Raw genomic sequence first — 24,717 nt, 5'->3', positions numbered from 1 at the left:
TCTTTTTCCATTTCTTTCTTTCTTTCTTTTTCCATTTCTTTCTTTCTTTCTTTCTTTCTTTCTTTCTTTCTCTTTCCCTTTCTTTCTATTCCTTTCTATCTTTCTTTCTTTCTTTCTTTCAATTCCTTTTTTCCTTTTCTTTCTTTCCATTTCTTTTTTCTTTCTTTCTTTTGTTTAATTTCATTTTCTTTCCTTCTCTCTCTCTCTTTCTTTCTTTTTTCTTTCTTTTGTTTCATTTCTTTCTTTCTTTCCATTTCTTTTTTCTTCTTTCTTTCGCTTCATTTCTTTTTCTTTCTTTCGCTTCATTTCTTTTTTCTTTCTTTATTTCAATTTCTTTTTTCTTTCTTTATTTCCATTTTTTTCTTACTTTCTTTCCATTTTGTTTTTCGTTTTTCTGTTTTCTTTCTTTCTTTCGCTTCATTTCGTTTTTCTTTCTTTCCTTTTCGTTTTTCGGTTTTCTTTCTCTCTTTCGCTTCATTTCGTTTTTCTTTCTTTCTTTTGCTTCATTTAGTTTTTCTTTCTTTCTTTCTTTCCATTTCTTTTTTCTTTCTTTCTTTTGCTTCAATTCATTTTTTCTTTCTTTCTTTCGTTTTTATTTCTTTCTCTCTTTCTTACTTTTGAAGAGCTTTCAAACTTGTTTTTAAGGTTTTATGTAAGGTAAAGCTTATACTAGATTTGCGCCAATGCGTAACTAATAGATGGCAAATTGAATGGAACAAAATCTGGGCAATTCCAATTTAATGGAATTCCTGACAGAGCCTGAATGGCCTTCTCCAGTGTAGAAGGGAGGCAGACGCTCCGCTTGCCTCCAAGGCTACCTGACACAGAGGAAAAATGGCTCACATTAAAATGAAAATGAGTGTTATTAGAGAAAAGAAAATGCTGTTTTCAAGCTCAGAGTGCACTGTTTCACTTCTTTGCAGTGTCTGTATACCATTTCGTTTTTAGCGAAACAAGAGTAGTACAAATAGTGCTACTAAAGGTTGTTTAGGTTTATTGGCATCAATGTCTTTAAGATGTTTTATGTCATTGTGATTTTCATAAAGAAAGGCAGGTTAAGGCCAACTACAGATGTGGGTTCAGACCAACAGTGGCATGTTTCACTCTCCAATGCTGTAGTAGAACACAAACACAAAACAGTTTCCTTGCATAAAATTCAATTAAATAAAAAGTCACTATAATTATTAGACCTTTGCAAATATTCTTTTATATTCTTCGTAACAAAACTCGTACTGCCTACAAAAGCATGCACATAAAATATGAGCGTACACAAAAATGATGGGATCCAGGCATTGATGAGATTCTTCTCGATGCAGCGCTGCTAATTCAGACTGATGGGGAATTAATGGAACACAATGAAGTGAGATGCCTCAGGCAAAGGGCCATTCTCTCACTGTTATTACACAACCCACGTTTATCGCACCAGAGATGCTTATTGAGGCCATTTCATCAGTCAGGACAGACACGCAGACTTGGCGGCTCAGCATTCTTACTCAGACCGGCTGCCCGGACGTCTAGAAAATGCAGAACAGACAATTACAATCGCAAGTTAAAACTTCAGCTGTTTCCCTGAAGTCTCTAACACGATTGTTTTGTGACAGCACACACCAGGGCCCTTTTTTAAAAAGGCTCTTTTCGTAAAAGCTTGTCAAGAGTAAAACTGTGTAGAGCGTTGTGCAATAAAGCGTTGATTGGATTTTGAAACCACCAAGGCTTGTAGTGTTTTGCAGACTTTATATCTGTTTTACTGACAGCAGAGCCAAAGAGATTTGTATGTAATTCCTGTGGAAAAATTATGGGAAGTAACGATAAGAAGAAAAACAGGATAGTTACGTCAGTGACAAAAAATGGTTTACTGACACATTTTTAGTTTTGAATCTAAGCTTTTGTTTTTCATTTAATGAAAGTTGATGGGGACCAGGGGCTGTCAAGCAAAAAAAATGCAAAGTCTGATGAACTGTATTTTAGGTCATCTTTAAAATGCTTTATGTGAGGTCGAGTTCTTCCCTAATATTCTTTTTTGGACAATCATGTTTGATAGCCATGGTCACCGTTCACTTTGTATGGGAAGGGGCAGATCGGATATTCTCTTTTAAATGACTCATTTGTGTTCCAACAAAAAAAGTTAGTCATATGGGTTTTAAGATCCATTATAGTAAGTTAATGATGACATAATGTTTTTGTTGGGTGATATATTCCTTTCACTGTCTGGTACATTTATGATGTCACATGATGGAGTAATCTGTTTCGGTTGTACACTGTAATTCAGATCATATGAAAACTTATTAAAACACATATTCGTTCTTTTGAGCTTGAGTTTCAAGGAAGTGTGCGTCCCCCCTAAAACTCTAAAAAAATATATATATTGAGTTACACTTTTTAAGGTGTGTGAGTTCTAATAATAGCTTCCCATAATCATAATGAACTTTATTTGATTTATAGCTTGTTTTGGATTGGCCTTTTATGTTGATCTATAGAGGTAGTCATAGATCTGTAGTTAAGCGCATCATGCAAGCAACTTTATCTTTCTGCAATTTGCTGTGTTGTGCACAAAACTGCACACCCATCGAAAGTAGGCCAAAGAAGACCTCTATGCATTGTACAATTGCTTTGAAAAAGTCAAAGTTATTATTAGCATGTAGCCAGCTGTGCATATAATGTAACGTTTCCTTATTGAATGCATATATTTGATCACGTAATTATTCTTTTCCAAGGAGGTGGCAGCCAATTATTAACAAGTACATCGCCACCTACTGTGATCTGAGACCGGCGTCAAGGATGTGACCGGTCTATGTCATTGTTTCTCTCATTCAGACTTTACCCATGAGTCCCAGGTGATTTCTGCGATTGCTTGAAGTAGGGGCCCTCAGACGAAGGCGAACGAGTTCACAGTAATTGATTGTTCTGTAGGCCCGAGCTCTGTGTCGTAAACATAAGCCCCGCTGTGATGAAAAACCCAGCTGGAGACATTGCATTCAATAAAGACTCAATGCTTGGGCCTGAACATCCTGTTTCTATGGCAACCGATGTGTCACTCCTCTTACAGGTCAGAACGTTGAGATAAACCGACAGTCGCTTGCTTCTAAGCTAACTGTTGCTATGGCAAACACTGTCTGTCTGTTGATGTTGGTTTGTGTGTCAGCTGAACACGTGAAAAAAGAGTCTGGAAAAGTTTCTATGGAAACTAGCTGCCACAAAATCATAAGCAGTGGTCTGGTCTGTGCGTATAGGCGGTAGATCTTGAAAACGGCGCTGGAAAAACCTTTAAAAAAAATCTAGTCTGAGACGTGGCTCGACGGGTTACGCACATGCTCTGACACGTTGCATGGTGATGCTTATGCAGTCAATCCAAGCTTAAGTCATTTCCCAATCCTGTCCCTGTTTTAGATCTTACTGTCTTTTTCTGTTAAAGGCAGGGATGTGCAAAATATCATTTACATAATCATTTAGTCTGAAGAAAGCCATGTTAAATTTGTTTGATTTAGGGTCACGAATCAGCTGAATTTCTAACGCTGTCTCATGGCAATCTGTACTTTTAAGATTTTAAGAGATTGTTAATTCGTATTAATTTGTATGACTAAATGTGAACATTTTTGTACGATTAGCTTTTGCCCCTGTGAAGTTGGGGTTAGGGACGAGGTTAGGAGTGGGGATTTGTTATTGTTTTCTTTTATGATAAGTGTACGTTTTTGTACGATTCCTTTTCATATGATTAATACGAATTAGCCAACGTCAGTGACGGCCGGTGACTTCTTTTTTCGGGGGCACTCGATGCGAAGTTCGTCACAACATGTATGTAGCCTGTCGTGTGTGTGGTTCCCTTTTTCAACATATGTGTTCTTCGCATCGAGAGATCCTGTGTGCATCACGTGTCTTGTCAAAATAAGTGCCTGCTGAAGATGCCTCTAAAGGGTTTATGATAAAAGAGATGCTCGCATTTGCCAAATACTCGCATAATCTCATGAGTAATCAGAGTTTACTGTTAAGTGAGTGTCTTGCATGTATTTTGTGAACGTGAGAGTCTCTTTTATCATAAATGGTTTTGACGCGTATGCAGCAGGCACTTATTTTGACAAAACACGTGATGCAAATGGTTTACATGACGCAACAAACACACATTTTGAAAACGCAAGCAATACACATGTGATTCCGAACACTTATTTTGAATTAGTGACCCTCGGATGAGCAGTCACGAGCCGCCACTGGCCAACGCGTAAAATACGTAGTTTTCTATAATTTCTTAGAATGCGTTTACGCAGAATGAATTTTCCGGTTAAAACAGCTGGACATAGGAATAGAATGGAACAGAATGTAGGGGACTAAATATAATACATCTAAAAGTTTCACAGAACACATCATAGCCCACACCTACAGATGCATTATTGTCAACATTGTTTCCAGCAGGCTATTTGAAGTCAGACAGTAATTGTCCTAACATGTATTGTTTAAGACGGCGAGTTTGTAACACAGATGGTGCTTTTGATGAATGTAGCAGGGTTGCTTTCAAAGGGGATAAATTTAGAGACGCCAGTACTTTGACAGAGTTTACCATCTTAACAGCATACCAAAAAAAGTCACGTTTAGACTCCAAAAACAAGTGGTTTTTAATAATTCTAGACGAACTTTTTTTCCCAGTTGGAACCTAAATTTGCAAAACACTGATAAAACACTTATCTTATGAGGTCTCTGATAAGAGTTATCAGATGTTTCTTTTTTTTGTGAGCAGGAAGAACAAAACAGAGGAAAACCGAACTGGGAACATCTCAATGAAGACCTCCATGTGCTCATCACTGTGGAAGATTCTCAAAACCGCGCTGAGATCAAACTCAAAAGAGCCGTGGAAGAGGTGAAGAAACTGCTGGTCCCTGCGGTGAGTGACGTGCTGTCTGTTTTCCCATCCTTGTGTGTATTTATTAAGACGAGGTTTAAAAATGTGCATAGCGATAAAAACATTGATTTGCCTAGGCAAACAACACTCATAGATTGTGCTCAAAGAAACACTGCTTTAGGTATTGCTAAATGTATTTACTCAGCGGAGAGAGTGCACTTAATTGAAACTGTGCTCAGCCCATCTACCAGTTTCCTGGTGGTAACCCTGAGTCATCAGGTGAGCATGTTTTGGGCGAAGAACAAGGAGTTGTTGGACTCCCTTGGGAATAAGTTTAGCTCACGAGCACACATAATTCCAGATGTGCAGAGATGAGCGGAAAGGGCACATTTTATGAGGAGAATCAAGAATGAAGGGTTAAGGCAAAGGCAGGGGACTGAGGGAAGACCCCGCTCTGTTGTGCTACTTTGAGCTGAATGGAAATTAACATTCAAATCTAAAGGAAGTGACATTAGAGGAAGTGCCATTAGAATGAAATTAATAAGAAATGTTTGTTAGATGTAGAAATCTGCATGTGGACGCCTTTTTGAATTGTCAAGAGGAATTTACATTTTTTTTTTTACATTTTTACAGTAAGTCGACATAAAATCAAAATCGCTTGAGGTTACTTTTTATATCAAACTCAACTTTTATTATGATTCATTACTTTTTTGCTCAAAAATGCATCAGATTACAGTTAAAGGAATACTCCACATTCATAAAAAATTCCGGATAATTTACTCACCACCATGTTATCCAAAATGTTGATGTCTTTCTTTGTTCAGTCGAGAAGAAATTAAGTTTTTTGAGGAAAACCTTCCAGGATTTTTCTCAATTTAATACACTTTATGGACCTCAACAGTTTGCAAGTTTAAAATTGCAGTTTCAATGCAGCTTCAAAGGGCTCTAAACGATCCCAACGAGGCAAAACAATAGTCAATTTTGACTAGAAAAAAAAAGCACTTTTAAACCACAATGTCTCGTCTTGCACTAGCCTTGTGATGCACCAGCGCTACCTTACTTATTGCGAAAACATGTCGAAAGGTCACACATGACGTATACAAAACTACTACCCAAGTGTTTACAAGTGTGGAGAAAGAGGAGCGCTTCGACATTGTTGTATGTGGAATGATACTAATTAATGTCTTTGTGTCAGTTTATTGTTTAAAATGGTTAAAATGTGCGTTTCACATATGTGACGTGTGACCTTTTGGGTCTTTTTACACCTGGTCACTTCATGTGTTTTCTCTGATCGGATAGGTATCTGATTTGGTAAAACTGTTCCATTTACATTTGGCACATAAATGCGTCTTGTGAAAACGGATATGAATCTGATCTTCTACTCCCGCGCAAAATGCAAATACACTATTCATTACTCCGCCTTTAAAAACTTAAGACTATGTTTATGCAACAAAAGGCGGCACTTACTGTATTTTGCACCGTATGTTGGGCAGGGGACGCGCGTCTCCTTGTTCGGCATGAGCTGGGGTGCGCAATACAGCAGCAGGAGAGTGACGGAGGCCCGATTATTTAATGTACAGGTCCATGACGGGGAAAAGCGTTCCCAAAACTGTCTCTCAAAGTTGTATTTCTTTGTTTAATATCATTGGAGTTCGTCATTGGGCTTTTTTATTGGTTCTAGAGAGTATTTTTACCCGCTGTCGTCGCTACATAGAGCAATAAGCATGTCGTCTTTGTTTGTTTTCCTCTTTGCCGGCTAAATTCCGGGTGACGTCTTTACGTTTGGGAGGAGTAAAGCGCTGACATGTGGTTTAATCAACCAGATGTATTTACACTTTTCCAGTTTTATCTGAAATGCGTCACAGATCACCTCCTGAAGTGGTTTGAGCGATTGGATTTAAATGCATCTCGAAAACGTTTTGGAGGTCATTTACACTGCGTCATTTTATGATCGGATAGCTATCCGATCAGAGAAAACGCATGAAGTGACCAGGTGTAAAAAGCCCCTTTGACGTGCTTGCACAATACGCAAGGTCGTGCTGGCGCATCACACGGCTAATGCAAGACTAGAAGGTTTAAAAGTGCTTATTTCGCTAGATAAGACCCTTAGGCCTCATTTGGGATTGTTTTGAGCCCTTTTAAGCTGTGTTAAAACTGCATTGAAACTTGGGGTCCAATAAAGTCTATAAAATTCAGAACAATTGTGGAATGTTTTCCTAAAAAAAGTAATTTCTTCTTGACTAAACAAATAAACACATAATGATTGGATGACATGACATGAAATTGGAAGTATTCTTTTAAGGAAAATGGGTTGCAAACATAAGATTTTTATGGCTAGGCTATAGTGTTTTTCATTGTTATAAAGATCAGTGTAGTGATTATCATTTGGGAATAAAATTCTGTACTTTGCATGATGCTGGATTGTGATCACTCGGTTGTGAGAGAGAAAGAGTCGTTTCTGGACACTCTGTGGTGTGACCACGGTAAGTCTTGTGTGGATGTACTGATCCTTTAGCCTGGTTAGCCAGACCTACATCAAGATGTAAGGTCTGGCAACTCTTCACACAAACGGCTCAATGCAAGGGGCGGGATATAAGGTTGTCCCTCAAAATGCCTCAGTGCACGCAATAGGATAGCGCTATGACGGATCAGAGCAACGAAGAAGGTGACGTAGTTACCGTAACCAGTCGGCAAAACTCCAAACACATCTTTCTTGCTTAAAAAGGACTTCAGTAGGGTTTATTTGCTCTTCTCTTAAAGAAAAACATAAGTCTAAGTCCTCCAGAGTCGCGGCCAAAGCCGCTTCAAAAGATAGCTGTTCGCCAGCAGCAGCAGCCGTTCTCTGTTTCAAGTAGGAACCGTTGCAGCTCTGTCGTCATCATGTTAAGCCCGCCCCACAGACGCTACACACGATGTGATTGGCCTGACCAAATTTTGGTTTTTGGACCGGTTAAGTGTATTGTGAGTGCCTAGACTAAACCCTGGCAGCAAATATATTTTGCGGCCGCTAGGGTGCGTCTAGATTTCTAGGCTACTGATCCTTGATTGACAGCTGTGCCCTTTCTCTGCAATTGAACTGTAAATGGGGAATAAGCTCTTGATAAAGCTTACTGCTATTTACTCTAAGAAACTCTCGTCTCTACTTTTGTGCTTGTTTTCATCAAACTATCTGCAAAAGGAGTTTTTATCTTTTTCTCAGTATGCGAGCTGCTAGTGAAATGGTGTAGAAAAATGTCTTCCTAACGCTTTGGGCCTTGAGCTAGACAACATCTCCCTAGAGTGTAGAATGAAGTCTTTCCATCTGATTCGAGAGGATGAGACGATTCAGTAATTATGTATCAGGATATAAATGAGCCCCCTTAGCAACTCATCAATCTCTAGGCAAATGTGTCTAATCTGTTTTTTCTTTAAATGAATGGTGACTGAACTAAAGCTTTGGCATTATTTTTCCCAGTTCAGTTCTATATTTTGTAATCTAAGCCAGTAATCATGTAATACAATCAACACATTGAGTTTGCAGGTAATTTCTTTCACTCTCCCAACCAGGAAATACAGGCAATTTTTGTAGATAAGACCATTTTCAGTCCATAAAATACATTTTTAACAGATTTAACAGATGAAATAAGAGACTGAGTGGAATATTTTTGGTTTTACAAATGTATTTGTCACACCACAAGACCATTTAAAAATAAATTGTAAAAGAAAGCTGTGCAGAAATGGTTTTACTATGGTTTTGGCTCATCAATTTACTGCTATTCGCGCCATTTATATAATGCAAAAAAGCAAAAGCTGTGCGGGGAAGCTTGCATTTGTGTGAAAAACATAGTATAGGCATACTTGGGCCTAGGGCTGGGCAAAAAAATCGATTTTTCGATTAATCGTTTTTTAAAATGTGGTCGATTCAGAATCGATTCTCAAAGAGCAGAATCGATTTTTTTTCTTTCATATTTATTTCTGCAAACATTGAACAAAAGATTAACGTTAATCGAATTACTAGTCTTCTTCACTAGATGTCACCCTATTTTTTGCTTTGCGCGAGGTTACCAAGGAGCGAGAGGCAAGCCTGTCATTCATTAATTTTTTATTTTAATAATTACCCACTTGTAACCTGCTGTTCACTGTTCTTTTTATTAGTATAGTATTTTTATTTAATCTATATTTATTGAGTTGAATCGAGAATAGAGTATAAAAACCGGCCCGAGAACCGGAATCGAAAATTGAATCGAGAATCGAAATTGAATCGATTTGACAGCTTGTGAATCTAAATTGAATCGATCTGGAAAATCTGAATCGATACCCAGCCCTACTTGGGCCTTATGCGTCAACTCTGCATACAGTGTAAAAGCATTTTTATGATTTTATTATATTATATCATATTGTCACCTTATGAGCATGCATGCGCACGTTTAACTTTATCCTATTGACCTGTATTTCTGTATAGCTCAGTGGTAGGGCTGGGTATCGATTCAGATGTTCCATTTCGATTCGGTTTCGATTCACAAGCTATTAAATCGATTCCATTTCGATTCAATTTTCGATTCCGGTTATCGGGTCACACTTTATACTCGATTCTCGATTCAACTCATTGAATCTAGATTTAATACAAATCCTATATTAATAAAAAGAACAGTGAACAGCAGTTTACAAGTGGGTAATTAATAAAGAAATTAAAAGCCAAAACACTATCGTCGTCGTCTTGCTTGCAAAATCTAAAATGCTTCCATACCTCTGACTTTTTATGTAAAGGTGGCATCAACGTCAATGAAGCACCTGAAACCGCCATTTTAAGCACTGAATGAATGAATGACAGGCTCGCCTCTTGCTCCTTGGTATCATCGTGCAAGGCAAAAAAGAGGTTGACATCTAGTGAAGAAGACTAGTAATTAGCGTTAATCTTACGTTCAATGTTTGTGGAAATAAATATGAAAGAAAAATCTATTCGGCTCTTTAAGAATTGATTTTGAATCGACCACGTAAAAAAAAACGATTAATCGAAAAATCTATTTTTTTGCCCAGCCCTAGTCAGCGGTAGAGCATTGCGTTGGTCATCATGGGTTTGAACCTAGGGAAAACACATACTGATAAAAAGAAAGTGTATAGCTTATAATGTACAGTAAATAACTTTGGATTAAAGTGTCTGCCAAGTGCATAAATGTAAATAAATTTAGTTGCTATGTCATCAAATTTTACTATCATATCTCTAATACACAGTTTGACTAATTACTAAGTTGGCAAATCTCATCTCAGCAAGCAGAGAAAAGAGAGGTGTGTACACACATACACATTGATCCCACTATGAAAAGCTTTTCGCTTCTCTGCTTGCTGACATAGTTTATGTTATTCATTGGACCATCGGCTAAGCCCAATCCCTGACCTGCTTTCAAATCAAACTTTACTCTCTAGAAGCAACAAACTTGCTGATCTTCCCTCTTGTCTGGCCTTCTCATAGTTTGGATTTTTATGCCGTTGCAGTCTATATATCTGCCTTTCCAGCTGTTTCAAACTGCACAGATATCAGTCATTTTGTGATAGCTTCATGACATGGATAAATGCAGAGGAGAAATGTTTCAAACAAGTTCAGCATATAGTATGAGTCATTTAAAGTGCGCTTTGACCATTTCAGCAAAATTGAAATGTGCAGAGTGCCAGAGTGTTGATCCTAGTGAACACTGTTGAGGGTAATGCGATCTGTTGCTTTAACCTCTCTGACTTGTTTGAACAGTGGCAAAGTAAATCATCCGTTAGCTGTTAGCAAGCGTGAAACTTTAGATCCCAGGTGCCCCACTGCTGCAAACGTCAGGCCTGTAGCCTCTCAAACCGTGATCAGAAGCAGTTTTCTTTTTTCTCATAGTTTTCTGCTGTTTATTTTAATGTCCTTTATTGTATTAGTCTATAGTTTGTTTTCTCCGAGGTCAAATTGACACCAAACAGAAACTGAGCTCTTACTCGATCACATTTCTTAACTGGGCGCGTCTACATTGTTTAAAAGGGCTAAAAGCTTCGAAAATATCTGTCTAATGGCGGTTGATTAGGTAAAAAAATATTCAAGTTTTTATTGTTGTTTATTTGTCTATGTGGTGTTTTAAGACAAACCATTTGCAAATTCATTATTCAACATCATTGCTGAGTATTTTCTGCTTACGAATGCAGTGTTAATGCTTTAACCTTATATTCATATATATGTTCCATCTATGCACATATATATCTATGGTCTGAGCTGGTGTGAGTGAGTGGAAGCAGGGGTTAAATTTCATATTCATATCGACGGTCCATCTATGTACATGTATATCTATGGTCTGAGCTGGTGTGATTGAGTGGAAGTAGGGGCTAATTTTCATATTTATATTATCTATGGTCAATCTATGTACATATATATCTATGGTCTGAGCTGGTGTGATGGAGAGGAAGCAGGGGCTAATTTTCATATTTATATTATCTATGGCCTATCTATGTACATATATATCTATGGTCTGAGCTGTGTGATTGAGTGGAAGCAGGGGCTAATTTTTATATTCATATATATTAGGGATGTGCATCGATGCATCGCGTTCCCATTAAAAAGATCTGTTTAAAATCGATTCTGAATCGTAAGGCTCCGATCAGTGTTTCATGCACAGCTTGTGCGTGTACTACGGCTCCGTGATCAGTAGGAAGTCCTTATCAATCTAAAATTACTACGAGTTTGACTCGTTTATAACATGCTTTTAAAAAACCAACACTCGTCAAACACAATCATTCAAAATATTCTCTATTATCATAAAAATACCTGAAACAATCTGAAGAACAGCGATATAAATATGCCTCTAGATATTTCCTGGAATAATGTTTGTAATGATACTTCTTCTGTGGCACAAATGGAGTTTCTGCACGAGAGCGCCCTCTGGCTTTTGAATGTGGCGGCATTTTGCCGTAATTCATTCAAATTCGTTCATTGAGAAAACGTGCATTTGCCCGATTAATTTTCACAACCCTAATATATATTTTCCATCTATGGTCTATCTATGTACATATACATCTATGGTCTTAGCTGGTGCGATGGAGGGGAAGCAGGGGCTAATTTTCATATTTATATTATCTATGGCCTATCTATGTACATATATATCTATGGTCTGAGATGTTGATAGTGAGTAGAAGCAAGGGCTACATTTTTATATTCATTTCTACGGTCCATCTATGTACATCTATGTTCTGAGCTGATGTGATTGAGTGGAAGCAGGGGCTAATTTTCATATTAATATCTATGGTCTATCTATGTACATATATATCTATGGTCTGAGCTGTGTGATTGAGTGGAAGCAGTGGCTAATTTTCATATTCATATCTATGGTCCATTTATGTACATGTATATCTATGTTCTGAGCTGGTGTGATTGAAAGAACGGGCTGTTTGTCATATTCATATATATGTTCCTCCATCTATGCACATGTAGATCTATGGTCTGAGCTGGTGTGATTGATTGGAAGCTAGGGCTAATTTTCATATTCCTATCTATGGTCTATCTTTGTTTATATATAAAAAACGAACTGGAACGCAGGGCATATCTATGGTCCAAGCTGCTGTGATTAAGTTGAGGCGGGACTATTCATAGATCTGCATATACTAAATGAGGCGAAGGTTTAGAGCTACATTTAAGCTATTTTGGAAGAAGAATGCATGAAGATGTTTTTATAGAGGAAAACTTTTTGATATGCTGTTGATGCTCAAAGATAAGTTTTAATGGACTTTAAAGGTAAATAAGGGACTAATATTAAAATGACTACTGTTTTATTGTTATGGTCTCTGGGACCCTAAACATTCACAACAGTGAAACAAAACTAGACATAAAAAATACTTAAAACAAGCAAGAATTAATTTCAAATAAAGTCTTTTGTATATATGTGCACAGGCGGAAGGAGAAGACAGTCTGAAGAAAATGCAGCTGATGGAACTGGCCATACTCAACGGCACATACAGAGACGCCAATATCAAGTCTTGTAAGAATCATCAAATCTCAACCTTTTCTTGTTTCTGTTCCTGTCCTGTCTCACGTTTTTATTCCTTTGTAAATTAATAGCCAAACCGGCTGAATAAGCCTACAAGTTCAGTTTTGCCGAGACAGCACTGTATTCATATTCTGGTTAGGGCTTTGATCTCAAGTTTCCTTTTTGCTCACACCTGTGTGTATTGCTCTTGTACATCTCACCCTGTTTAGCAGCATTAGCCTTCTCGTTGGCCGCTTCCGCACAAGCTCCTCGCATCATAACTGGCCCCTCACCGGTCATGCCCACCCTGCGTACCCAAGCGCCCAGTGCTCCCACCCTCATGCCGCTCATCCGACAGATCCAGACCTCTGCCCTCATGCCCACGGGCACGCCTCACCCCGCCACCCTCGTACCACAGACCCCTGAGTCGGGAATCATCTATGCACCCTACGAATACCCCTACACCTTGGCACCTTCCATCCTTGAATACCCCATTGACTCCAGTGGCGTTTTAGGTAAGCAGCATTTCAGTATTTGTTTGGTAATCAGATGTGTCGTGTACAGATTTGAAGTTAGGGTTGGGCGGTATGACGGTAGAAATTTGTATGTTTATATTTTGCAATGCCACTTAAAATGCATTAGAATTTGTGTGACTGTTCGTGGGCAGGACTGCTTTGTTATTTACACAAGAGATCAACTTATAAATCATTAGTTTTGTGAATCAGTGTAAGGTTTTGAATCGTAATTTGTATGTACTTGTTCAAAAACATATTTTTGTTTATTTTTAACTAAAGTTACGGACTGGAGATTGATTTGTGGTGACATAGGTGAGTATCCGAAATTTACCGAATGGTTATTTAATTTATAAACCATGTATCAGAGTTTACTGCAAAAATAACTTTATTCTTATCTATACTATTACAATGATAATATGATAAGATGATAATAATAATAATAATAATAATAATAGGAATTTGGTCATGCCGCCCACCCATGTTTGCAATTACAGGATTTTTTATTTGCTCAGAGATCCTGCAGACTAACTTCAGCGTTCTGTTTTGTTCCTTTAGGTATGGCTTTTCCAACAAAGGGCTAATAATGCTCAGATGTGTAACAGCCTTCAACCTATACAAGTGTTAAAATGCTTTTCTTTACAGCTGCCTTGGAACAAAAACAGCCTTACAAATGAAAAAACTGTATTTTTTTAAGAAACAAAAGACTTAAGGTCATTATGGATTATGTTTACACTGGTCTCAACTGTTTTGTTGTCTTATTCACAGATCTTAACAGAACATTTTCAGATAAATACTGATAATTAAACATTTTATTACATTCCTCAGTTTGAAATATTTGTTTAGTGTGTAATATTTGGATTACTTATTTCGCTTGTAATTGTATCTTAGATTTACAGTATTATTGCTAAAGTAATGAAAGTGCTTGTGAAAAATGTACTACATGAAATAACCTGTAGTGAATTCCTTTTATCCAAGGCATCATGTGTTCAAGGGCTCTGAAACGGTTGTTTTGTGAAATTGCTTAAGTAAATCATGGGAATTTTACTTTGATGGAGGTCTTATAAGAAAGAAATGTCACTATTGCCTTGTAATTTAGTCTTACAAACCTTGTTAAACAAATTTTGTGTTGAGTGTAATGTAGTTTGGTGAATAATCTGATTTTAACCCTTTGTTTTGTTGGCAATGTTGCGCTCTGAGCAGGTGCCGTGACTACTAAAGTACGAAGGCAGGATATGCGCGTCCATCCTTACCAAAGGGTAGTGAGCGCAGAACGAGGTTAGTTTAGCTCCGTGTTTAAGCTGTGCTGTGTGTGTGTCCATGTACAAATGTATTTTATCTTTTAAGTATGCTGATCACACTGTATGTTTCATTGCATCTACCTTATTGTAAAACTAGTACAGTTATTTCTAACCTGCCAAACATTAATGGATCGTTTGAACATTATGATGCTATTGTCAGGTAAAGTAAATTCCAGCCAACCGCACAAACTTGCCAACCAACCTGCATTGAAACATTGTGTGTTATCAGTGTACTTGTCTTATTTTGAGCATGTTCTTGAGGTCACAATGCACTATGAAATCGAAATTTTTACTGGTTTATTACGGATAGTAACAACCTATGACAGATTATGATGACATTCCAGTCTATAAGATTTAGTGTGACCTGATAAATGTAGCACTTATATGTACACTGTAAAAAGAAAATGTTGGATCAATTTAAAGTTTAGAGAAAATTTGGGTTGAATTTTAAGCGTTACCAAATAAAGTTATTTCAGGGTTCCCACAGGTCTTTGAAATCCTTGAAAGATTGTGATTCTGGAAAAAAAATTCAAGGCCTTGGAAGTTTTGGAAAATAAACAAACATAGATACAGGTCATTGAAAGTGCGTGAATCTATTTTATGCAAGAAGTTTTCTGGAAAAAAATCTGTATTATTCCCTGTGTAGTGTAGGATAATATCATAAAAAATCTAGACTTTTTAAGCACACATCCTAAACTGTTTACTTTGAATGCTAATATCTTCTGTATGCGGATTTTGATTCATTTGTTGTGTTTGACACATGAAAACGTCTCTATGTAACTATTGTTCCCTGAGAAGGGAACGAGACGCTGCGTCTCCCTTGCCATATTATCCTGTAACACCATCTTTGGCAATATATCAGATAAGGATATACTCGCTGGCTCTCGCGTCACCCTGTCTTCATCGTTAAGCCTCATCATTGGTTGAATTTGATACACACATTCAGACACACCATCCCCTTGAGGCGTCCCCAAAGTGTCACCGCAGTGACGCACGCAGCAAGCGAACTTTAACAATGTATTTTAAAAGGTAACGCACTGTAACCTTGCAGTGTGTCCCCACATTAAGTCCTTGAATTTGAGGGTATTGGACCTGGAAAGTCCTTGAAAGGTCCTTGAATTTTAACTAAGGTGTGGGAACCCTGGTTGATCCAAGTTTTACTTTTTACAGTGTATTATACATTACGACAAACATGATTGAAAGCTCAGTGGGTAAGGTAGATCGATATTAATGATCCGAATAAGGATTTGGACACTTGTGCCACATAAAATGTATGTAAGTTTATGTACTGAAAAAATTATTCATTCAATTTACTCATTTTTTTTAAAGGTAAGTGGTTGCAATCAATTGATTTAAGCTACATTTAAACAAAAGTTTTTTTTTTTAAATGTATCTTAAATAAATTGATTGCGACCACTTACCTTAAAAAATGGAGTAAATTGAATGAATCATTTTTTTTTATAAAAACCATCAAACCATGTGACAGTAATTTAATAGGAATCTAGCATAGGCACATTTTTAAGTACAACATTAAAATTGCTAGGTCAAGCTTTAGCATACTTTTTAAGATGCCTCTTATGAAATGCAATGAAATGAATACGTTTTGGGTTTGACTTGAGTGTCCAAATACTTTTTGGATCCACTATAAATGTAGTACAGCTAGTCTAATAACACATTCAGAGGCTCTTATATATGTTAAAAACACAATGGAGCAGATATGGAGCAAAACTGCCTGTTCAGTAAGCTCTGTTACCCTGATGATATATAGTGAGAGCCTCCAGGCTCAGGGTCAATGAAGTGTGATGGAGCTCACCTGTTTCTTCAGTTTATTCCTTCATTTGTCATTTCACTGATATCTATTTCTCAGTTTTAGTATATTTTGACATGTTTCGCTAAAGCATACTAGTTTTCTTTTTCTATTTCGTCCTTTTATTCAATTGAAACTTTGTTTTAATTGCATTCAACAAAATCTGTTTTCACATTTCGCCTGGGACCAACTTAAGATTTATTTATTTTTTCTTTAAGACTTAACTGTGGATTTTTGATAACAAGCATAAATTTATGATGGTTCAACATAACCCAGCATAAATAGTTAGGAGGAGCAAATTAAATGGAGGTGATTTTATGAGACAGAAGCATTCTTAATCATATTTATTTAGAAAATGTAGTTTTGCATATTATTTTAGATATTAGCTGTTTAAAATGTTTTGATTTCAGCTCATGTTCCCCATTTTGTGATTTGTAATGCATTTTTATAATGCGTTTTTTAGTGCGTACACTGTTTTTATTTACACGTATGGATAGATTGGTAGTTGCTTAGAGTAAAACTATAGAGTCCGTGGCCAGAATTATTGTGCACATTCATGACAAACTCATTTTAAATGCCTTACATTAAAATAAACTGGATCTAAGGGAACTACAGTATGAGCTTTTAAAGACAGCTGTAATGAAACTGATAATAAACTCATGTTACCGAAACATAGATGTGCCAAAACTGTACATAAAATAACTGGGACTCCTGAGAAGAAAAAAACTGGAGACGTGAGAACCTACTGATCAACAAAAGTAAATGTAATACCCGTAAGAACTTAACATTTCATAATTTAATAACGGTCCAATACGACTGACCAGTTTAATGCATAACGATTGTGAAATTGCACATTAAGTCAGATCTGTCTTGTGTGGTTTACTGCCCATATGGAAAGGTTTTTGGGAAAAACTGAATAGTATGTAATGGAAATATGCTTCTCCAGTTTAAAGTCATCGCAGGTTTTGAATGTTGATGTACATTATGGACATGGATGAGATTTTTTTTCGTACCCGGCTTGGGTAGTGTGCCACATAAGACAGACTGGACATTTATGAAGATTAGAACTTGTCTGAGAAATAAAGTCATCATATTATGCATTTACAATTATACATTATCAGAACAATGTAAGTGTTAATTTTGAGTGTTATGATGGCTTTGAACTCATTCAAGAATTTCTTCATGTTAAAAATATGGCACAAATAGTTTGCACTGAAGATCTAAAATCGACAGCTCTTATTCTGTGATACACAGACAGAGCAAGTGAAACGAGAAAATACAAAACAGCAAAACCTCATGAGATGTTTATCAGAGCAGGACGGTCACACCATAGGCCAGCCTGTTAGCACAAGAACAACAGATGAAATATTCCAGTTTTGGGTTGTTTTGTTTATTGTACATTGTTTTGCAGTAAGCTTCTTTTGAATTTTGTCATTATGTATTGAAAAGAACATCTTTTTAAGATAAGTTTATAAAAGCAATATGTTTAACTAATAAGCCAAGAACATTTATGAAATTATATTGTATTTGTAAATGAATAGGAATTTATGCTATACAGTGAACATTTCAATGTTATTATGGGGGTACATTTTAGGATGACGTACCAATGACGGTCTTATAAGCTATATAGGCTAAGAGTTTATCGGCTTGCAGAACAAGTAGTTGTGTCTTTCTAATTGTTTTCTTGTGTTGTGTTGTTGTTATAGCCCTACATTTCAGCCAGTATGCATTAGTATTCATGTGTTTTATTAGCGTTGTGTATTTTTTGTAAATAGACAAATTTTAAAGGCAATAAAATTGAGTAAAAAAAAAACGGTGTAGCAGTCTGGTTAAATTTTCCCTCTCGAGTCACTTTTCTGGATTTTTCCTCAGTCACATCTCTGTAACTACTCATAAATTCATATCATTATCACTAGCAGCTTTGTGGCTTTGTTTTTAACCAGCACTTTTAATGCTTAATAGCAGTCAGAAGATTCATACGTTCCCTTTTTTCATATGCATCGTCGCTTAATCCAGTATAAAAACACTTTATATCTCCCTGTCAGTTTCTTCAAATTGACTGCTACTAACCATTAAGTGCTGTTAGTTTAATTCGTAATGACTTTATAATTGCCTCTTTGCTTCTTTAACCATTTTCACCTGGGAATTTGGTAATGGAGTGAAATCATGAAGGAGTTCATGATTTGACTGTGTTTAATGTAGATGTTAAGCAGTTACAGTAGCTGTAATTACAGTAGTAATGTCATATTGTCATCCAACCGTCACTAGCGGAAACTAATCTCCTTCTCTATCTTTTTTCTTTTGTGTCCTTTTGTCTCGTTTGTTATTTTTTGTTTCCCCTCTGTCTGTCCATTTTTTTTTTCTCTAACCACCCAGCCGCCACCGGCAACTAACCAATGACCTTTGAGCTCTCAACTCTTCACCCAATGACGACCTGACCATTGCCTGCCTGCTGACCAGCTCTCTGGCTCTCGTCCTTCGCTTCTATGTTTTGGCGGCCTGCCGGCGAGCCCAGAAGCGCCTTTAATTCGGTTAACACAGCTGAAAAGCCGTGATGGCCCCACGCCACCACCCGCAGATCAAACTGAAGACCTCTGTGGTCAGGTGACCTGGGCTACCCTGCCTGCACTGAAATGTCAAAGCAATAACGCTGTCTGAGCAACACCTAAATCCCACTGATAGCCTTGCACGCAAGCACATATACGCATACACTAAATAATCATGTGTTTAATTCATTAATATGTAATGTTAAACTCACATTTTTCTTGCAGTTCTCACTCAATCTGGAAGAGATCAAAACACATTTAGTTTTAAACGTATGTTCATAAGGGATGTAAAAGCCATGCTTGCCTACCAGCGTTTCATTAAGTGAGCTGTTAAAATGCATTCAGACACGTGATCAAGTATATAAACACTAAACATCCCTAATGTTTTTTGATATGAGGGTGCTGCACAGAAAAGTGAATATATATATATATATATTTTTTTTTTCACAAGGGATCCTTTTGTATTCAAAAGCAGTATTGTCAAGATGTGAGAACAAACATTTATTTCTTTATAATGACAGAGAAATTTTAGAGACCAAAACAGTGTCTTTTTTTAAAATTTAAACAAGTGCCTTATTTTACACACGATCATCAAATACAAGCAAACGTGAATGTCCATTAATGTGTCATATCAGGTCATTCTGTTTAATTCCTCTTATATGATTGAAGCCGTTACACTCGAACTACAATTTTTTATGTATTTTATAAATTTTCTTTACAAAGTTTTACCAGCCTGATCTCACAGGAATTCGTACGTATTTTACGACTTGGCTAATTTGTATGATTTCGTACGAAGTACATCGTACAAATAGTACTTATTTTATTTTATTATTTTATTTTATTTTGATTCTACTAATTAAAAAAACAACAATAAAACCCCGCCCCTAACTCCAATTTCACTGGCGAAAGAAAACCGTACAAACCGTACAAATGTGGTCGTACGAATTGCAGAGAGATTTGAGCGCTGATTTTACACTCGAACTACAGTTTTTTATGTATTTTATCATTTTTCGTTACAAAGTTTTACCAGCCTGATCTCACAGGAATTCGTACGTATTTTACGACTTGGCTAATTTGTATGATTTCGTACGAAGTACATCGTACAAAATTACTTATTTTTATTATTTTATTTTATTTTGATTGTACTAATCATTAAAAAAACCAACAATGAAATCCCGCCCCTAACTGCAATTTCACAGGCGAAAGAAACCCGTACAAAACGTACAAATGTGGTCATACGAATTGCAGAGAGATTTGAGCGCTGATTTTACACTCGAACTACAGTTTTTTATGTATTTTATCATTTTTCGTTACAAAGTTTTACCAGCCTGATCTCACAGGAATTCGTACGTATTTTATGACTTGGCTAATTTGTATGATTTCGTACAAAGTACATCGTACAAATAGTACTTATTTTATTTTATTATTTTATTTTGATTCTACTAATCATTAAAAAAACAACAATGAAACCCCGCCCCTAACTCCAATTTCACTGGCGAAAGAAACCCGTACAAAACGTACAAATGTGGTCATACGAATTGCAGAGAGATTTGAGCGCTGATTTTACACTCGAACTACAGTTTTTTTATGTATTTTATCATTTTTCGTTACAAAGGTTTACCAGCCTGATCTCACAGGAATTCGTACGTATTTTACGACTTGGCTCATTTGTATCATTTCGTACGAAGTACATCGTACAAATAGTACAAATTTTATTTTATTATTTTATTTTATTTTGATTCTACTAGTCATTAAAAAAACAACAATGAAACCCCGCCCCTAACTCCAATTTCACTGGCGAAAGAAAACCGTACAAAACGTACGAATGTGGTCGTACGAATTGCAGTGAGATTTGAGCGCTGATTTTACACTCGAACTAGAGTTTTTTTTATGTATTTTATAATTTTTCGTTACAAAGTTTTACCAGCCTGATCTCACAGGAATTTGTACATATTTTACGACTTTGCTAATTTGTATGATTTCGTACGAAGTACATTGTACAAAATTACTTATTTTTATTATTTTATTTTATTTTGATTGTACTAATCATAAAAAAACAATAATGAAACCCCACCCCTATCTGCTATGTCACCGGGCGAAAGAAAACCGTACAAAATGCACGAATGTGGTCGTACGAATTGCAGTGAGATTTGAGCGCTGATTTTACACTCGAACTACAGTTTTTTATGTATTTTATAATTTTTCGTTACAAAGTTTTACCAGCCTGATCTCACAGGAATTTGTACATATTTTACGACTTTGCTAATTTGTATGATTTCGTACGAAGTACATTGTACAAAATTACTTATTTTTATTATTTTATTTTATTTTGATTGTACTAATCATAAAAAAACAATAATGAAACCCCACCCCTATCTGCTATGTCACCGGGCGAAAGAAAACCGTACAAAATGCACGAATGTGGTCGTACGAATTGCAGTGAGATTTGAGCGCTGATTTTACACTCGAACTACAGTTTTTTATGTATTTTATAATTTTTCGTTACAAAGTTTTACCAGCCTGATCTCACAGGAATTCGTACGTATTTTATGACTTGGCTAATTTGTATGATTTCGTACAAAGTACATCGTACAAATAGTACTTATTTTATTTTATTATTTTATTTTGATTCTACTAATCATTAAAAAAACAACAATGAAACCCCGCCCCTAACTCCAATTTCACTGGCGAAAGAAAACCGTACAAAACTTACGAATGTGGTCGTACGAATTGCAGAGAGATTTGAGCGCTGATTTTACACTCAAACTACAGTTTTTTATGTATTTTATCATTTTTCGTTACAAAGTTTTACCAGCCTGATCTCACAGGAATTCGTACGTATTTTACGACTAGGCTAATTTGTATGATTTCGTACGAAGTACATCGTACAAATAGTACTTATTTTATTTTATTATTTTATTTTGATTCTACTAATCATTAAAAAAACAACAATGAAACCCCGCCCCTAACTCCAATTTCACTGGCGAAAGAAAACCGTACAAAACTTACGAATGTGGTCGTACGAATTGCAGAGAGATTTGAGCGCTGATTTTACACTCAAACTACAGTTTTTTATGTATTTTATCATTTTTCGTTACAAAGTTTTACCAGCCTGATCTCACAGGAATTCGTACGTATTTTACGACTTGGCTAATTTGTATGATTTCGTACGAAGTACATCGTACAAATAGTACTTTTTTTATTTTATTATTTTATTTTATTTTGATTCTACTAATTATTAAAAAAACAACAATGAAACCCCGCCCCTAACTGCAATTTCACGGGCGAAAGAAAACTGTACAAAACGTACGAATGTGGTCGTACGAATTGCAGTGAGATTTGAGCGCTGATTTTACACTCGAACTACAGTTTTTTATGTATTTTATCATTTTTCGTTACAAAGGTTTACCAGCCTGATCTCATAGGAATTCGTACGTATTTTACGACTTGGCTAATTTGTATGATTTTGTACGAAGTACATCGTACAAATATTACTTATTTTATGTTATTTTGATTGTACTAATCATTAAAAAAACAACAATGAAACCCCGCCCCTAACTGCAATTTCACGGGCGAAAGAAAACTGTACAAAACGTACGAATTGCAGTGAGATTTGAGCGCTGATTTTACACTCGAACTACAGTTTTTTATGTATTTTATCATTTTTCGTTACAAAGGTTTACCAGCCTGATCTGTATTTTATGACTTGGCTAATTTGTATGATTTTGTACGAAGTACATCGTACAAATAGTACTTATTTTATTATTTTATTTTATTTTGATTGTACTAATCATAAAAAAACAATAATGAAACCCCACCCCTAACTGCTATGTCACGGGGCGAAAGAAAACCGTACAAAATGCACGAATGTTGTCGTACGAATTGCAGTGAGATTTGAGCGCTGATTTTACCCTTTTTGGAATCACACAACCTACAGTATAAGTACATTAGGGAGCTTTATGTTTACCATCTGTTTGTATTTCAGATGTGCAAATTTTCTTATGTTTTTTTTTGTAGTCTGTTACACTACAGTGATGATCCCATACAGCTTTATTAATCTGTTACTTAGCTAAACCAGTACTAAAGACATGTTGGTTATAATTTGGTCACTATTTCAGTATTTCTTTCTTTGCATATATCTCAAGAAGCAAATTCAATAGACTGAAAATGATAAACGTTTGGGGTTTATTAGAACAGAAATAGTTTTTATGAGGACTTGAAGTGTGCTGATGAGCATCACATTTATTCACACTTTTCTATGCAATTGATTTTACAGTTTTTGGTCTTCCAGTCCAAAATTCAGAGCATTAAAGAGCGGAAGAACAATGAAACTAAGTCTACTTAACAAATTGAAATGTATAAATAACAGAACAAGATTTTGTTTTGATTATAATAACTGGATTTTTGGACATCATCTCTTCTTTATCGTATTGGTTTATGCAGGGCAAACGCAAATGAATGCATGTACATTTTTCTCAACATGTATTTTTGCTAAAAGAAAAGGCCTGCAAATACATTAAATGATGTAGTTTGGTTTTACAAGGATCTTTCATCCAGTTAGCTTGAACAGGAACTGAAGTTGTTTGTAAATGTTTTTTTTGTTTGTTTGTTTGTTTTGTTTTTTGCCTTCCATGCAGTATTACTACAGTGTGAATGTGTGTGTGTTTAAGTGATTGTGTGAATGTTTTGTGTCACATGTTTATTGTATATGCCAATGAACTGCAATTCTTCATTCAAGTTTGATTGTTACTTTTTTGCAAACCCAAGCAGATCCCTGCATTGGTAAATATAAGGTCCTATTTATAACCATTGTAACATTTTATAATGTATTTTTCTATCATATTTTGTATGTGAGAAATAACATTAAATCACATTTCCAGATATGAACAGTATGCCTTATTACAAAAAAAAAATGATATTGGAGAGAAACACTTTAAAGCACATGCTATTTGTATTTTTTCCATAATTATATAATTCCACAATTAAGTATCAATTTGATGAACAATATGATTTGGTTCCAGCCTTAATTTGGGTTAAATCTGGTTTTATTTACCGGGTTTGGTTTGTTGTTGTTGCCACTGTGCCTTCTTGTGTATATTGTAAGCTATTAACCATTTCAATGATATAATTTGATTAATCTTTTCTTTTGCCGATTGTACTAACAGTTGATGATTTTCTATACATTAACCCAACAATAATTTACTTTGTCTGCTTTGAATCTTTAGAACAGGAGTTGTGTGAAATTAAGCAAACGAGTGTTTTACTGACTTTGAATTATGCTGGACTAAACTCTGTACTGAAAAGCAATAGCAAAATATTAAAATCATAGTTTTAAAAGAAACTAACTTGGTCGCTCTTTCTCTCGTGCTTTTATATGTGCCGGATCACTATGCCTACTAATCTGATATAGGTCTGCAGTAGAGAAAAGAAAAGATTTCTTTTTAAACTTTCCTTCACTTTATTTATTGATCTCTATAATGAAAAAAATTATTAAAATCTATATAAATAATATTAAACAAACACTTGATCATACACTGCACCTTATCACTTTTTCACACAGCCTTCTTAATACTAACTAGCTTTTTTTCAAAACTCTCCATTATTTTTGCTTGTTTTGCATCACATTTTTGGAAAAGAATCAGAGCCAATAAAAAAAATATATCTACACTTTACACCAGCAATTGTCATTTGAAGAATTCATTAAAACTGACACATGCTAAATTGTTTTTAATTTATTTAAAATATGTACAATCTAAAACATG

At 35.8% G+C, this 24,717-nt stretch overlaps 1 protein-coding gene across 4 annotated transcripts in view; it reads left to right on the top strand.

Moving 5' to 3' along the window:
* qki2 (QKI, KH domain containing, RNA binding 2) overlaps positions 1-24,296 on the top strand; it is a 41,280-nt gene extending 16,984 nt beyond the window's left edge. Inside the window, exons 4-9 of one of the 4 annotated variants that reach the window (XR_010530754.2) lie at positions 4,727-4,870; positions 12,714-12,801; positions 13,020-13,304; positions 13,584-13,616; positions 13,860-14,579; positions 18,786-24,296. Coding sequence is in view for 3 of the 4 variants with exons in the window: in XM_065262769.2 (XP_065118841.1) it covers positions 4,727-4,870; positions 12,714-12,801; positions 13,020-13,304; positions 13,584-13,616; positions 14,505-14,579; positions 18,786-18,802 (642 nt within the window). In the remaining variant the exon portion in view is untranslated. Of the gene's footprint in view, positions 1-4,726; positions 4,871-12,713; positions 12,802-13,019; positions 13,305-13,583; positions 13,617-13,859; positions 14,580-18,785 lie in introns of those variants that run through there. The other 3 variants (XM_065262769.2, XM_065262770.2, XM_065262771.2) reach the window with 3 other exon arrangements.
* Positions 24,297-24,717: the final 421 nt, after the last annotated feature.

Source organism: Paramisgurnus dabryanus, chromosome 1, assembly GCF_030506205.2.
Source record: "Paramisgurnus dabryanus chromosome 1, PD_genome_1.1, whole genome shotgun sequence".
Classification (NCBI taxonomy): domain Eukaryota; kingdom Metazoa; phylum Chordata; class Actinopteri; order Cypriniformes; family Cobitidae; genus Paramisgurnus; species Paramisgurnus dabryanus.
This window is presented reverse-complemented; position numbering and strand designations above follow the sequence as displayed.